The sequence below is a fragment of the Otolemur garnettii genome, unplaced genomic scaffold (assembly GCF_000181295.1).
Source record: "Otolemur garnettii isolate 467f Iridium unplaced genomic scaffold, OtoGar3 scaffold00009, whole genome shotgun sequence".
Lineage (NCBI taxonomy): Eukaryota > Metazoa > Chordata > Mammalia > Primates > Galagidae > Otolemur > Otolemur garnettii.
The window spans coordinates 5,260,364-5,274,075 of NW_003852404.1; the positions used below are offsets into that span (position 1 = coordinate 5,260,364).

At 49.7% G+C, this 13,712-nt stretch overlaps 1 protein-coding gene across 1 annotated transcript in view; it reads left to right on the plus strand.

Annotated features, from left to right (window-relative positions):
• Positions 1 to 13,712, plus strand: part of TMCO4 (transmembrane and coiled-coil domains 4) — an 88,759-nt gene that overhangs the window by 72,622 nt on the left and 2,425 nt on the right. The window contains exon 12 of the mRNA XM_012801470.2: positions 6,262 to 6,379. Coding sequence (XP_012656924.1) covers positions 6,262 to 6,379 — 118 coding nt within the window. The remainder of the gene's footprint in view (positions 1 to 6,261; positions 6,380 to 13,712) is intronic.

A 13,712-nucleotide genomic window follows, 5' to 3' on the forward strand; every position in this document is an offset into this window, starting at 1 on the left:
GGGCTCACACCTGTAATCCTAGCACCCTGGGAGGCCAAAGCAGGTGGATTGCTTGAGGTCAGGAGTTCGAGACCAGCCTGAGCAAGAAAGAGACCCATGCTTTACTAAAAATAGAAAAATTAACCAGGCAATGCTATGGGCACATGTAGTTCTGCTATTCAGGAGGCTGAGCCTAGAAGATCTCTTGAGCCCAGGTATTGGAGGTTGCTGTGAGCTATGATGAGAGTGAGACCATTTTTTTTTCTGTCTCAGAAAAAAAAAAAAAAGCATTGAAAAACTGTATGCCTGAAACCCAGCATGGGTACGAGAATACAAGATAGGAGGAGAGAAGCCCAGCTCTAACAGAAAGGATCCATAGGGAAACAGTTATTTTTATAAAAACCCAATGCAATAATGCAGCAATGGGGAGTGGTATAAGAAGAATCAGAGTCTAATTATTAGACTTTTAACACCTGCCAGACCCCATCTTTTATTGTAATTATCTCTTTCAATCTTCTCCTAAACTCTACGTGTGATCATTAATCACATTTTAAAGATAAGGAAACTGAGGCTCAGAGAAGTGACGTCACCTACCCAAGGTCATGCCAGAACCAGAATATTTATCTCAAGCCTGTCTGATTACTCCATATGAGACTACTAGAGAGTCTCCCTCCCTTCCAGAACACAGTTTTATAGAACATTTGAGTTTGTAAAACTACTTTCACTCCCAAGTCTTTACTGAGTGCCTGTTATGTGCCAGGCACATGGAGACATCTTTAGTCTTCTCCAAACCAGAACTGTCTCCCTCTATTGCTCTATTCTCCATGACATTGAACAAAACAAATGAAGATGTCTGCCCTTCTGGAGTTTACAGTCAGATCTCATTTGTCAAGAGTTTACAACACTATCAACACACCCGTCTGTGAGTGGGTTATCTATAGTTTGAATCATACACAGTACAATTTTCACCCCAGATGATATTTTTCTGCTAGCTTCTTCCCCTTGCAAGCAATTAGCGTATGCTCAGATGAGACCAGTTAACTTTAATTTTAATCTCAGCTCAGCCATCCAAAACTAAATGGAATTGATTTGGGAAGTCTTCATATTTGGATGATTTAGCCCACAGCAATAGTAGCTAACGATGGGTATTAGCTATGAATAGAGGGCATTAACTAGGACACAATCAGTTTGACTCTATCACACCCTATACTAGGTGTTTAAAATCAGGATATGGTAGAAAAAACAATAAAAAAGAAAGGAGCCATAATATATAAAAAGCACATGCAAATCAATAAGAAAAAAATCTAAGAGGAAATGACCAAAGGATATCTACACACAAACTCATAGGATAAATACGAATTGTCAATAAACTCTTAAAAAAATACCCAACCTCTCCATCAATTAAATAAATGCAATAAGATACTATTTATCACCCATCAGATTATTGAACATTTGAAACATAAATAATGTTTAGTGTTGGTGAAGATTTGGAGAAATGGGCAGTGTCATACACTGTTCATAGTGGCCGAATTTAGTAAATCCATTCAGAGGACAATTGGCAGTATCTATCAAAATTTTTAATGCCCCTATGTTCTAACCCCACAAACTTTGACTTCTAAGATTCTGCAAGGCAGGGTACTCACCCAGAGAAATAGATGTGCAAAAGGCCTTTTTACAGCTTCATTTATAATGAAAAATTTTAAATAACCACAGTGGCCATAAATAGAGAATAAAGTGAGAAAAAACAAGTATAATAGATTATACTATGATCCTGTTTAGGAGATAATTCTGCATATGCATTTGTCTGTGAATGTTTATAAACACACAGTATAAAAGAATCATAACAAACATGTGAGGGCTGACAATTAAGTTCATGAACTCATCCTAGAAAAAGTGCTACATACCTCACCGCTGAATGTCATCACCATGGTCACCTTTGAAGTAGGCCCCTTAGGAAGCCCTGCAGTGGTGCTAGTGCCTAGTCCACCCTTCTAGCAAATTCAGAATTCATGTTCTGGAATGACCATCAGAGCTGTTCCCATTTGTTACACAAAATAGGCAACAACAATAATGAACACTACTCAGATACCACCACACATCAACACAAACACAAGACCCTGATACACCAAGGTTATAAAATCTTACCGAATTGTTTGTACAGTGCTGCCAGTGTAAGCACATGGTGGTGACTTCTCAAACTTAACTGTCAGACCCATACGATGACAGCTCTGATGGTCTAGGAGCTGGCATTGGTGCAGAGCTTCCCAAGGGGAGTACTTTGAAGGTGACCATAGCAATATTCAGCAATGAGGTATCTAGCACTTTTTCTAGGACGATTTCTTGAACTTAATTGTCAGACCTCATAGAAGTGACTGCCCCTTACGAGTGGATAGAGATTGGAAATAGGGTATAAGAGAGACTTTAATTTAATTTTATTTCTAAAGTAAGGATAGTTTCGGTGAGGCCTAGTGGCAGGCACCTATAGTCCCAGCTACTGGTGAAGTGGAAGCAGGAGGATCACTTAAGCCCAGAAGTTCGAGTCCAGCCTAGGCAACATAGCAAGACCCTTCCTCAGAAAAAGTAAATAAAGTACAGATTGTTTTTAAAAGAAGAAAACAAAAAAGAATGGACAAAGACTTAGATGGCAAACAGTCCTACGTTAAAATCTTGACCCTGCCTTTTACCTTTTGGGTGGCTCAGGGGCAAACAACTCTGAATCTCAGCGTCCCTGCCTATAAAATAGGAATAATCGTCTCTCCCGTTCAGAGGTTCTGGGAATACTAAGGAACATTACGAAGCAAAAGGGCTCAACTTAGCAGGGGCCTAATAAATGATAATAGTTATTTATTACTGGGCATATTCACCTAACGGATGATTTTTTGGTACTTTTTGTAAACAGCAAAGAGAACGTATTAAAATTGCATGCGTGCAACATGAAAGCCACAAAATCTTATTAAACCCATCTGTTCTGATGAGAACCTGAAGCTAACAAGCTTGGTTTTCAATTATTTTATGAGACCCTGGGCCATCTCTCTAAAGAAAAAGGGGGAGGAAGAAAGGGAAGGGAAGGGAAGGGCACATATAGACCCAAAGAGTTCCAGTAGCTCCTGCCTAAATTAAGCACCAATCAGCATTCAGATGCTTGGCCCCCAAAGGCCTTTTAGTTTGCTAGGAACATACTTAAACATGAGGGTAAGGGGAGAGGGGAGGGAATTCAGGGCAACACACCCAAACACACATTTACAAATGTGTAGTTTATAGCAATAAAGTTCTGCAAGTTCACTCACTTTTCCCAAATCTTCTGGGTAAGCAGTAAAGCTCAGAGAGGGGCAAGTGACTCATCCAGGGTGCCACAGGCAAAGCCAAGGTATGCTCAGACCTGTGCCATTCTGTGGCTTGAAGGTTCATTTGGAGTCCCCAAGGGGACAAGAGAGCGCCCTGTGGGCCCTACTCCAGATCCATATGGGGAGAGGATGACTGAAGAAGGAGCAGGGTGAGCCCCACTTACAAGAGGGCAGGCCTGGTGAACGAGCCATGTCAAGCCTTACTGCAGTGGTGGGGGTTCAAGGGCTCAGCCATGGGGTTTGTAACCAGCATCCCCCGTGGGCCCTCGGAAGGTGAGGCTTGCTGTCCTCCCCCCAGGAAGTTCCTGGTTCAGCTCAGGATATGGCAATGACTAAGGCACAGCCCTTCTAGGAGCTCTCTCCCCAGAAAAGGAGAAAGACCCAGGGACCAACACACAGGGGGACACACGGAGAATATCACAAAAGGAGCAAGTGCCAGGCACACAAGGGACAGAGTTAGAAGTATCAGGTGGAAAGGCCAGGCACAGTGGCTCTCGCCTGTAATCCTAGCACTCTGGGAGGCCAAGGGAGGTAGATTGCTTCCATCACACCCTGGGTCGCAGACAGGCAGGCAAGAATGAGACCCCATCTCTACTAAAAATAGAAAATCTAGCCAGACACCTATAGTCCTAGCTACTTGGAAGGCTGAGACATGAGGATCATCCAAGCCCCAGAGTTTGAGGTTGGTGTGAGCTATGATGCTATGGCACTCTACCCAGGGCGACAGAGTAAGACTCTGTCTCCCAAAAAATAAAAAACCTATCAGGTGGGGGTACTTGGGGGTACTTGGGGGCACTCCCTGAAGGAGGTAACTTCCAAGCTGGATTTTGAGAGGTATATAGGAGCTGCAGAGACTAGATGTATAGGAGGAGGCTGTAGGTACCACGAAGGCCCAGAGTGGGGATGACAAGCACACCTGGGGCTCCCTGAGCACCTGTGTGAACCATCTCAGCCAACCCTCCCACCAGTGCAAGGCGATACCCTGAAGAGACTAAGGGAGGTCACACGACTTGTCCAAGGTCACACAGCTCATAATTGACAAGGTAGGACTTGACCTGGCTGTGTGTGTGGTCCAGAGCCTGTTGGAGAGGGATCTTAAATGCCAGTGAAGGCCCATGGTTTGCTCAGCACAGTAGAGAGGGTACAGGGCCCTCTAATTTATGTTCCTATTCTGTCCCTACTTATGTATAAGTAATTGTAAATAACATTTTAAACAAAGCATTGTCATATTACAAGAGAAGCCGTCTGGAAGGAATGAGGCTGCCTTCACTCATTCGCGCCTATCTGTATCAGTAACACTTACCGACCACCCTCACATTCGGTGTTTGATGCACATACGTCATGATTAGTTCAATAAAAGAGCTTGAGTGGCTCTCCCTCCTTCCCCTTTAGCCAACCATTCTTCAACAGTCCCTCTCGGACCCTCAACATTAAGGTGATCACCAGGACCTGAAGGCATTGCTCTCTGGGGAGAGTTAAGGAATTTTCTAGAAAGAAAGGCCATAGGCAATGGGGAGCCATGGTCAAAGTCTGAGAGCGGAGGACTACTGTAAGATGAGTGTTTTAGGAAGGCCTCAGGGGTTCAGGGGAGGCGTGAGGCCAAGAGTAGGGAGGGGTGAGGGGGCCTTGGCACTCACCCATGGGGGGCAGGGAGGGGGTTGCCTGATGTCAGGGCTAGAGCAGAAGGGACAGGTACAAGGGTGAGGGCTGGCAGGTAAGTTGGCCCTGGGTAGAGGTACCCAAGACATTGGTCTCTGCTTAGAGGACTGAGTGGGGGTGGAGAAGGAGTCAGTGTGACACACATCAGGAGGGTCTGCAGAGGAGCCCTCAGCTTTGGGCCCTGGTCCTTCTAGGGGCCTTCTGAGTGATGCCCACTCAGCGTAGCTTGTGGTCAGAGACCACAAAGGGCCAGGACTGGGAGGGACCCAGAGAGCACCATCCCACCCTGGGTCACAGACAGGCAGGGGGCTTGCCCTGTCGTCAAGGCGGGGACTCCAGCCCCAGCCTCCTGCCTCTCAGCCATATCACTCCACTGTGGTGCCCTCCATGCAAACCAGAGTGAGAATCGGTCTAAATAAAAGCTGGCCAGACTTGCTGAGTTGGACGTGAATTGTGAGGTGCAGACGGGAGAACAGAAACTTGCCTGTACACAGATTTGCTGAATGGCCGGGACATGGCTCCGGTTTACCCCAGTCGACATTCAGGAGTCTGAGAGCGAAGACTACCTTGTGGGACCCTCAGGCCATGTCACCCGTGGGCAGCACTCACAGCACTGAAGAATGGGCAGCAGAGAGCCCAGGGTTGTTTTATCCGGATAGTGCAGGGAGTGGGTTTGGTTGGAGAGGGCGCAGGCAGTGGGGTTCTCAGCACTCAGGAAAGTGGAGGAGCATCCACCCTCATGTCCCCCACGACCTGTCCTCAGAAGGCAGAACTGGTCCCCCCAACTCACAGATAGATGGGCTACCTGGACCCGAGTCCTACCCTCCCCCCAGGAGGACCCTACCCCTCACCCACCTTTCTCACTTTTCCCAGGGAGCCCTGAAGCAGCCAGGAGCCAGTCTCCTGAGTAACATGCTGACTTGCCGAGAACTTTATCCAGTTTCTTCATTCATTCATTCATTCATTCAGCAAATATTCCTCTGTTGCATGCCAGACACTGTTCCTGGCCCTGAGCTCCCAGGAGAGAACAAAACAGCCTTCAGGGAGCCACCATGGTAGTGTGCGAAGCCTGGGGCATGTGCCTGTCACTGGGCTGGGCTCTGAAAGCGTCCACTGCTGCTGCTGCTGCTGCTGCTGCTGCTGCCACTATCAGGGACCCTAGTACCCAGGAGAAGCTTCAGTCCCACCAGGCTTCCCCCTCAGGCATCTTGGGCCCCTCTGGTCCCATCCTGTCCTCTGCTGTCCCAAGACTGACATTCACTCCCTACCACCCCTGCAGGGGAGACTGGCTGCTGAGCTTCGTGTACCGTACGTCCTCCGTGCAGCTCCATGTCGCCGGCCTGCAGCCCGTGCTGCTACAGGACAGGAGGGTGGAGAACGTGGACCTGTCCTCAGTGGTGAGTATTGGCCTGACTGGCGTTTGCTGAAGGTAAGGGGCAGGTCAGGTTTAGTTACCCTAACCTGGTGACCCCAGGCCCCAGCCCATTCCACCCCAGAAGCGGGATAGCCTAAGAATTTCTTCGGGAAGATGTAGCTGGTTTACCAGGTCCCTTCCCTGTGTGTGGGCTCTGTCCCTAGGCCCTTTGCACATATCATCTCAACCCTCACAAAGCCTCTGGGGCAGGCACTATTGTCCCCACCCTACAAATTAGGAAACCGAAGCTTTAAAAAGTTCCTGCCACACAACTAGCAATTGACAGGACTGAGTGTGAACCTCCAGAGTCCACACTCTTGTCCCCACATTACCAGCCTCCTCCCACCCACAGTCCTCCTCCAAGGGCTCCCCTACAACGCCCATCACTAGTCAGGACTCGTTGTCCTGGAACATCCAGGCACAGGACACAGGTGGAGAGCTTCAGGCCAGACCCAAAGCAGAAGCACCTCCTGGCCAGACCGTGAAAGGACGGAATGCAGAACTCAGGGCCCTGCAGCCCAGACCTTCCACATCAGTCTCCAGGGGCACAGCCCATGAGTCTGTATTTTAAACATTCTTCCCAGGGGTTCTTGTGCAAAGATCAGTCTGGGCTTCAGGGGCAGGTGTCCAGAAAGAATTCTTGCTGGAACAGGGTGGCAGGGAACCTACCTGGGAAGTAGCACGAGCCCATTTAGAGTTTCTAGGTCACCTTTCAGGCTTGAAGGAACCTGCTGTACACCTATCAGGGAGTGAACAGCACCACGTGTGGACATTCTCTACCTGGCTCTGCTTAAACCTTTTATAGGCATTCATGTCCCCACCATACAGATGAGGTTAGTGGGCTAAGGGGCTTGCCCAGGATCACACCACTGGAACACAGCACAGCAGGCCTCAAACACAGGTCTGAAGCTGATGAGCATAGCCCCGCTGGGGTAGATGTGAGAAACAGTGGGAGAGGTGCCCCATAGGACAACAGGACAGCAGGCCACAGTGACAATCACAAGCCAACTCCAGCCAGTGAAAATCCCTGCAATGAGAGGGGCCCATGAGAGCAAGATCTTAGGTTTCCAATTATTACATTGCTGGCTGCCATTTATCAAGTGCCCAGGGCTTCCCAAGCATAACCCAGTTTCTGCTTAATAGTAGTCTGAGCAGCGCCATCCTGGCTCTCAGCAGACAGACCAGACTCCTCCCTGGATAGCCGAAAACTCCCCCGGCTTGTGTGGCACTCCAAAGGACTCTGGCTTCTGCCTTCAGCACCAGCAGCTGCCTGTCCTGACTGGCTGCTCCACTGCACCCTGATGGCGGATGAAGCTGGACACTTCCTGGGAGGCCGGAGCAGGGGGATGGCCTGAGTTCAGGAGTTCAAGACCAGCCTGAGCCTGAGTGAGACTCCATCTCTAAAAATAGCCAGGCGTTGTAGCAGGCGCCTATAGTGCCAGCTACTCAGGAGGCTGAGGCAAGAGAATCACTTGAGCCCAAGGGTTTGACACCACAGCACTCTACCGAAGGTGACACCGCAGCACTCTACCGAAGGTGACAAAGTAAGACCCTGTATCAAAAAAATAAAAATGAAGTTGGGCACCTTGACCCACTGCCACGTGCCCCAGTGTGCCACAAGCTAGGCAGCACGTTCACTGACACTTGACCCCAGCCACGGAACAACACAGGGCAATTCTTGCACAAAAATCCTACAGACAGAACTTCACCAGGCACTGTTGCCTCGGGTGTCCATAAGCCACGTCCCTGCCCAGAGCCTCTCACTCAGCCTAACACCAGGTTGCTAAAGCCAAGTCATCCGCTTTTGTGTTGTCACCTCCTAAATCCCCAGGACCCTGACGCGCAAGTCCTGACTCACTCGAGGAACCCAAATGAAGCAGCCCCGTGCCTTCCTTAGTGGACTGTGTAGGGCCAAGAATAAGAGGAGTTTCTAGACTCGTCACACATGAAACTGATGGCTCCTGGTTAAAGAGAGTCATACAGGACGGATAAGAGCGTCTATGCCTGGAGCCACAGGAAGCCTTCTGGACCATCTTTCTCCCTGATACAAACCTCACAACAACCCCATCCAGTGGATGGTAAGCAGCCCCAAGTCACAGGTTGGAAAACTGAGGCTTGAGAGAATGGACTCAAGGCCAAGGAGTCATAGATCTGGACTCTGATCCCAAGTCCAAAGCCTGTGCTGTCCACTTCCCTTTAGGAATGTTGTAAGCTGGGTTGCAAGACCAGGAAACCACAGGAGTCAAGAGTGGTGCCTCCTGGCCCATGTCCAGGACTCCCTGTCCTATCAGAAGGTGCCTACACCCCGAGTGGGGTGAAGGGGAGCAGCAACTCTGTGCCTCCCTCTCCAAAAGGATCAAAGGTGGAAAAGATCAGCTAAAAATTCCTGTAAACGCCACAAAGCCCTCACAAGATCCAGTTTCTGCCTGCGATGGGATATGGTGGGAAGGGCATGGTTTTTGGCACCAGAGAGTCCTGGCTTCAAATCCTGTCTCTGCCACTGCTGTGTTGGCTCTGTGACCTTGGACTAGTTACTTAGTCTCTCTGTGCCTCAGTCTCCTCATCTACAAAATGGCAGACACAACCTGACATCCAGGCGGCTCGTGTGAGCTGCTTGGTACACAGTAGGCCATCATTTAATGCCAGTCCCCTCCTGTCCTGCCCCGCCAACACCACCCGTTCTTTTGCCTTGGGAACCAGCAGCTTTCCAGACTTCGCTACTTCCTCAGACCGCCTTGGTGGCAGCCTCCCAGCTCCTGCCTAATAATAGCTCTTTACCACATTAGGAGCAATCACAAAAGCAGTGCTTTCCCCTTCGGGGTAATTAGCGGAATTAGCATTGCCTCTGCGCTGCCCTCCTGTTTTCCTTGTAGGAGAAGTTGCTGGCAGAGGGTTTTCACTGCTGCTGTTGAGAGAGAGCTGGATGCCCTCTGCTCTGAGCAGAGACCCACAGGACCTGTCTTCTCCCTGCTATAGGGCCCTTTGTGATCATCCCACAGGGCTGGCCCTGTCCCAGGCAGGGGGCAGATCTGGGGTGAATGAAGCTGCCATTGGGGACAGGGATGCAGCAGGTGAGGGATTCGCCACCCCAGGGACCAAGGCATGAGGCTTCTGGTAGGCAGAGACCTATCCCAGGGCAAGACTCTTCATGTCCCAGAGGAAATGCCAGCTGGCTTCTAGAACTTTGCAGAGGGACTTGGCACAAAGGGGATGCTCTTTTTTCTTTCTTTCTTTCTTTTTTTTTTAAGACAGTCTTACTCTGTCACCCTGGGTTAAGTGCCTTGGTATCATAGCTCACAGCCACCTCAAACTCCTGAGCTCAGGTGATTCTCTTGCCTCAGCCTCCTGAGTAGCTGGGACTACAGGCTCCCACCCCAATGACTGGCTTCTATTTTTAGCAGAGATGGGGGTCTCCCTTTGCTCAGACTGATCTCAAACTCCTGACCTCGGCTCGGCGCCTGTGGCTCAAGCGGCTAAGGCGCCAGCCACATACACCTAAGGTGGCGGGTTCGAATCCCCAGCCCGGGCCCGCCAAACAACAATGATGGCTGCAACCAAAAAATGGCCAGGAGTTGTGGTGGGCGCCTGTAGTCCCAGCTACTTGGGAGGCTGAGGCAGGAGACTCGCTTGTGCCCAGGAGTTGGAGGTTGCTGTGAGCATGATGCCATGGCACTCTACCCAGGGGGATAGCTTGAGGCTCCGTCTCAAAAAAAACTCCTGACCTCAAGTGATCCTCTTGCTTCAGCCTCCCAGAGTGCTGAGATTACAGGTGTGAGCCACCGTGCCACAGGTGGATGCCCTTTAATACTAACAGTAGCCCTTGTCTGCCAGGCACCGCTGTGTGGGCGTTACAGAGATGAGTATTAGATCCTCTTGATGGCCCCCCAAAGACACGATAACCCATTGGACAGATACAGCAAGTGAGGCCGCAGGAGGAACCACAGCATGTGAGTGACACAGATGAACCTGGGTCACTCGCTGCCTTTGTGCTGCCAAGGCCATATCTCATGGCCTCTGGTAGTGACCTCTGACCTATGCCAACAAGCCTGTTACATATATGAGCTCACTGAACCTCCGCAGCCAGCCCATGTGTAGGTGTCTTTATTAGCCCCATTTTACAAATGAGAAAACCGAGGCTTAAGAGGTGACGGAACCCAAAGGGGTCTGAAGGGCTCAGAAGGAGTTGTTGGGGCAGGCAGAGGTGAGGGGTGGCAGCCTCAGTTCGAGCAAGTTGAAGTGTCTTACAAGGCAGGAAATAGGAGGTGCTGAGCCCTAACTATAAAACCCAAGTAACTGGGTTTTATAGTTACTGGGATCCAGTAACTGCGGACCACCCCACCCCCCACCCACAGTGTGCAGGGCTGGCCTTGGGGGCAGAGGTGTGTCTTTAGTGAGTTAGAAGTGTTCCCTGCTCTCCCTGAGTGCACAGTCCATCAGAGAACATGAGTGAGTTAGCGAGGGGTGAGGGGGTTACTGAGTACTGTTAAGGATACCCACAGAGGCTGGGGAGCCCCAGGGCAGGTCCCTACCAGCACAGGAAGTCAAGGAAGGCTTCTCCACAGCAGTGACAGCCTGCATGGATCTGGGCAGCCAGCAGGTTTCAATCAAGACAGCCAGGGAGATGACCAGGGGCTAAAATCTCCATCCAACCACACCACAATCTCCATCAGCCACACAAGATTTTTCCACTGCTGAGAAGAGTCTCTTTCCCGTCGCCTCTCACCCTGGCTCTTATCCCTCCAGCTAACTATAAAACCTAAGCCCTGCCAGAGATACTCCCCTCAGAGCAGAATGACAGCTCAGGGACTAAGGTCACTGAGGAGGACCAGAGCTACGTGCTCTAAGGCTATGGTCCTCAACCCTTAAACCACAGACCAGTACCTGGACCGTGAACCAGTACTGGTCCAGGGCTGCACAGCAGGTGGTGAGTAGCAGGGAAGTAAGCGAAGCTTAATCTGTATTTATAGCCGCTCCCCATCTCTCACCTCATCGCCTGAGCTCCACCTCCTGTCATATGAGAGGCAGCATTAGATTCTCATGAGAGTGCAAACTCTACTGTAAAGCATGCATGCCAGGGAGCCAGGTTGCCTATTCCTTATGAGAATTTAGTGGCCCCCCCACTCCAGTCCACGGAAAAATTGTTTTTCATGAAACCAGTCCCTGGTGCCAAAAAGGTTGGGGACCCCTATTCTAGGGCAGTAAAATTTTCTGGATCAGCAGCAGCCACTGACCACAAATACCTCCTCCCTTCCTTCCTGACCTGTTTCTATCCAGCCTTGGCCCTTAAAAAGATATAGGGAGGAGGTAGCACCTGTGGCTCAAAGGAGTAGGGCTCCAGCCCCATAGACCGGAGATGACAGGTTCAAACCTGGCCCTGGCCCAAAACTGCAAAAAAAAAAAAAAGATATAGGGAGGCAGTTCTTGTTTGTCCTTAGAGAGGCAATTCCCATTTATCCCCGTGGGTCTGAAACTTCTGCTGGCTGGAATTCAGATGTGATGGCTAGAGCTTCAGCAGCTATCTTGGGCTCCCAAGTGGATCCACCCAGCTACCTCCCTACTCTCCATCCCCCCTTTTAAGGCAATTAAGGTAAGGGATCTCACTTATACAACACCTACTATGTGCCAGGCACTGTGCTTCATGATTTGTAGATATTAGTCCCACCAACCCATTGAGATGAGTATCATTAACTCAAACTGGGTAATGCCTCTTTAAAAGTGTTCTGTATCATATATGGAACATAATAATAAACGATAGCAAGCCCTGAGTTCCTGTGACTTGCCAGGCCCTTGAGCATCTCTTTGAATGAGAATTCAGAGTCGTTGAGTCTGCGATGTGGAAGGGTTAAGGCTGGGGAGCATGCGATTCAGGAATGGTAAGGAACCATCCAGTCACTAGGTAGAAACGCCACCGCCACCAAGGCGGGAGTGCCAGGTTCTCAGATTACAGACCTAGGTTCTTTCTAATACCGTGAAGCCACTACGTGTGCCTCCTGCTGGAGAAGGGGACCAGCCCCACCCTGACCTCCACCCTGTCCCCGGGGACCTGCAAGGCCACTTAGATATGTGGATACCCACGGGTGTGTTTGTGCTGAAAACTGTTACAAGGCATTCATAAGGAGAGGAGCAAGAGGTAGGCTGATTCTGGTGCTGAGAAAAATAACAAAACCGCACAGGGAATTATCTTTTTGTGTTCTTGAAAAATCATTTGAATAACCCAGTGTGATTTGTGATTCAAATGGAAATGCAGACATTACCAGCAGAGTCTTTTGTGTGGTTTGCTAAGATTCACAACAAGAGCCTTCCTGGGGTTTTCCAGTTCTTTTTTTAAAGGAAAGTCTTTGCCCTCCAGCCTCAAAAGAACTGCTATCTTGTGCTTGCCTTAGGCACTGAAGCAAGTCCTCTCTGGTGGCCAGGGAGAGAGCTCTTTCTTCGGGGCAGAGCTGAGCCCAGCAGCCTATGTAGGCAGCGTCTCAGGCACCGTACAGAGCTTTGTTCTGCACACGCTGTGTGTGTGTCCTTTAAGCAAACCACCATCCCACTCTGGGCTCTGCTGTCCTCCTGTGTAAAATGGGAATGATTTTTAAAAGCACCTCCCTACTGATTCTCTATGAAAAGAACAGGCTTGAGAAACAGGCCTGGAGTCACATCCCAGCTCTGATGTGTTCTAGCTGGATGACCTTGGCCAAGTCACTTTGCCTCTTGGTGGCTCAATTTCTTCATCTACAATTAGCAGCCGACCCCTTCACCTTCAGAGAAGTAGCTCCCATAAGCTTATCTGCGACAATGAATCAAGGGCCTAGTGTGTGTTGGGTATTGTCCATTGCTACAGTTAGGCATCCAGCATTCCAGTCACACCCTGACTTTTCTTTCATCAGCACATCCCAACACAAAAATGGGGGTACATGACTCTCTGAGGCAGGAGTGGGCACTCCTAAGTTCTTGGTGTTTATCATAGTCAAGATCCAGACCCACCCACATATAACAGAGGCCCCGCCAAGTGTCTTACACACATGAGGGTTGATTCTATCACAGAAATGCCAGAATTGGCACTTTAGGACTGGAATGTCATCCCACTGTCCTCAGGAGCCAAAATTTTCTGTCTTGTGGCTTGGTGGACTTCTTAGTGGGCCAACTTATAGCCCAAGATGGCTACTGAAGCTCCGGCCATTCTGTCTGAATTCCAGCCTATAGGAAAGAGGAAATGCAAGGGAGAAGATCACTCCTCCTCTTAAAGAGAATTTCAGGGCTCGGCGCCTGTGGCTCAAGCAGCTAAGGCGCCAGCCACATACACCTAAGGTGGCGGGTTCGAATCCCCA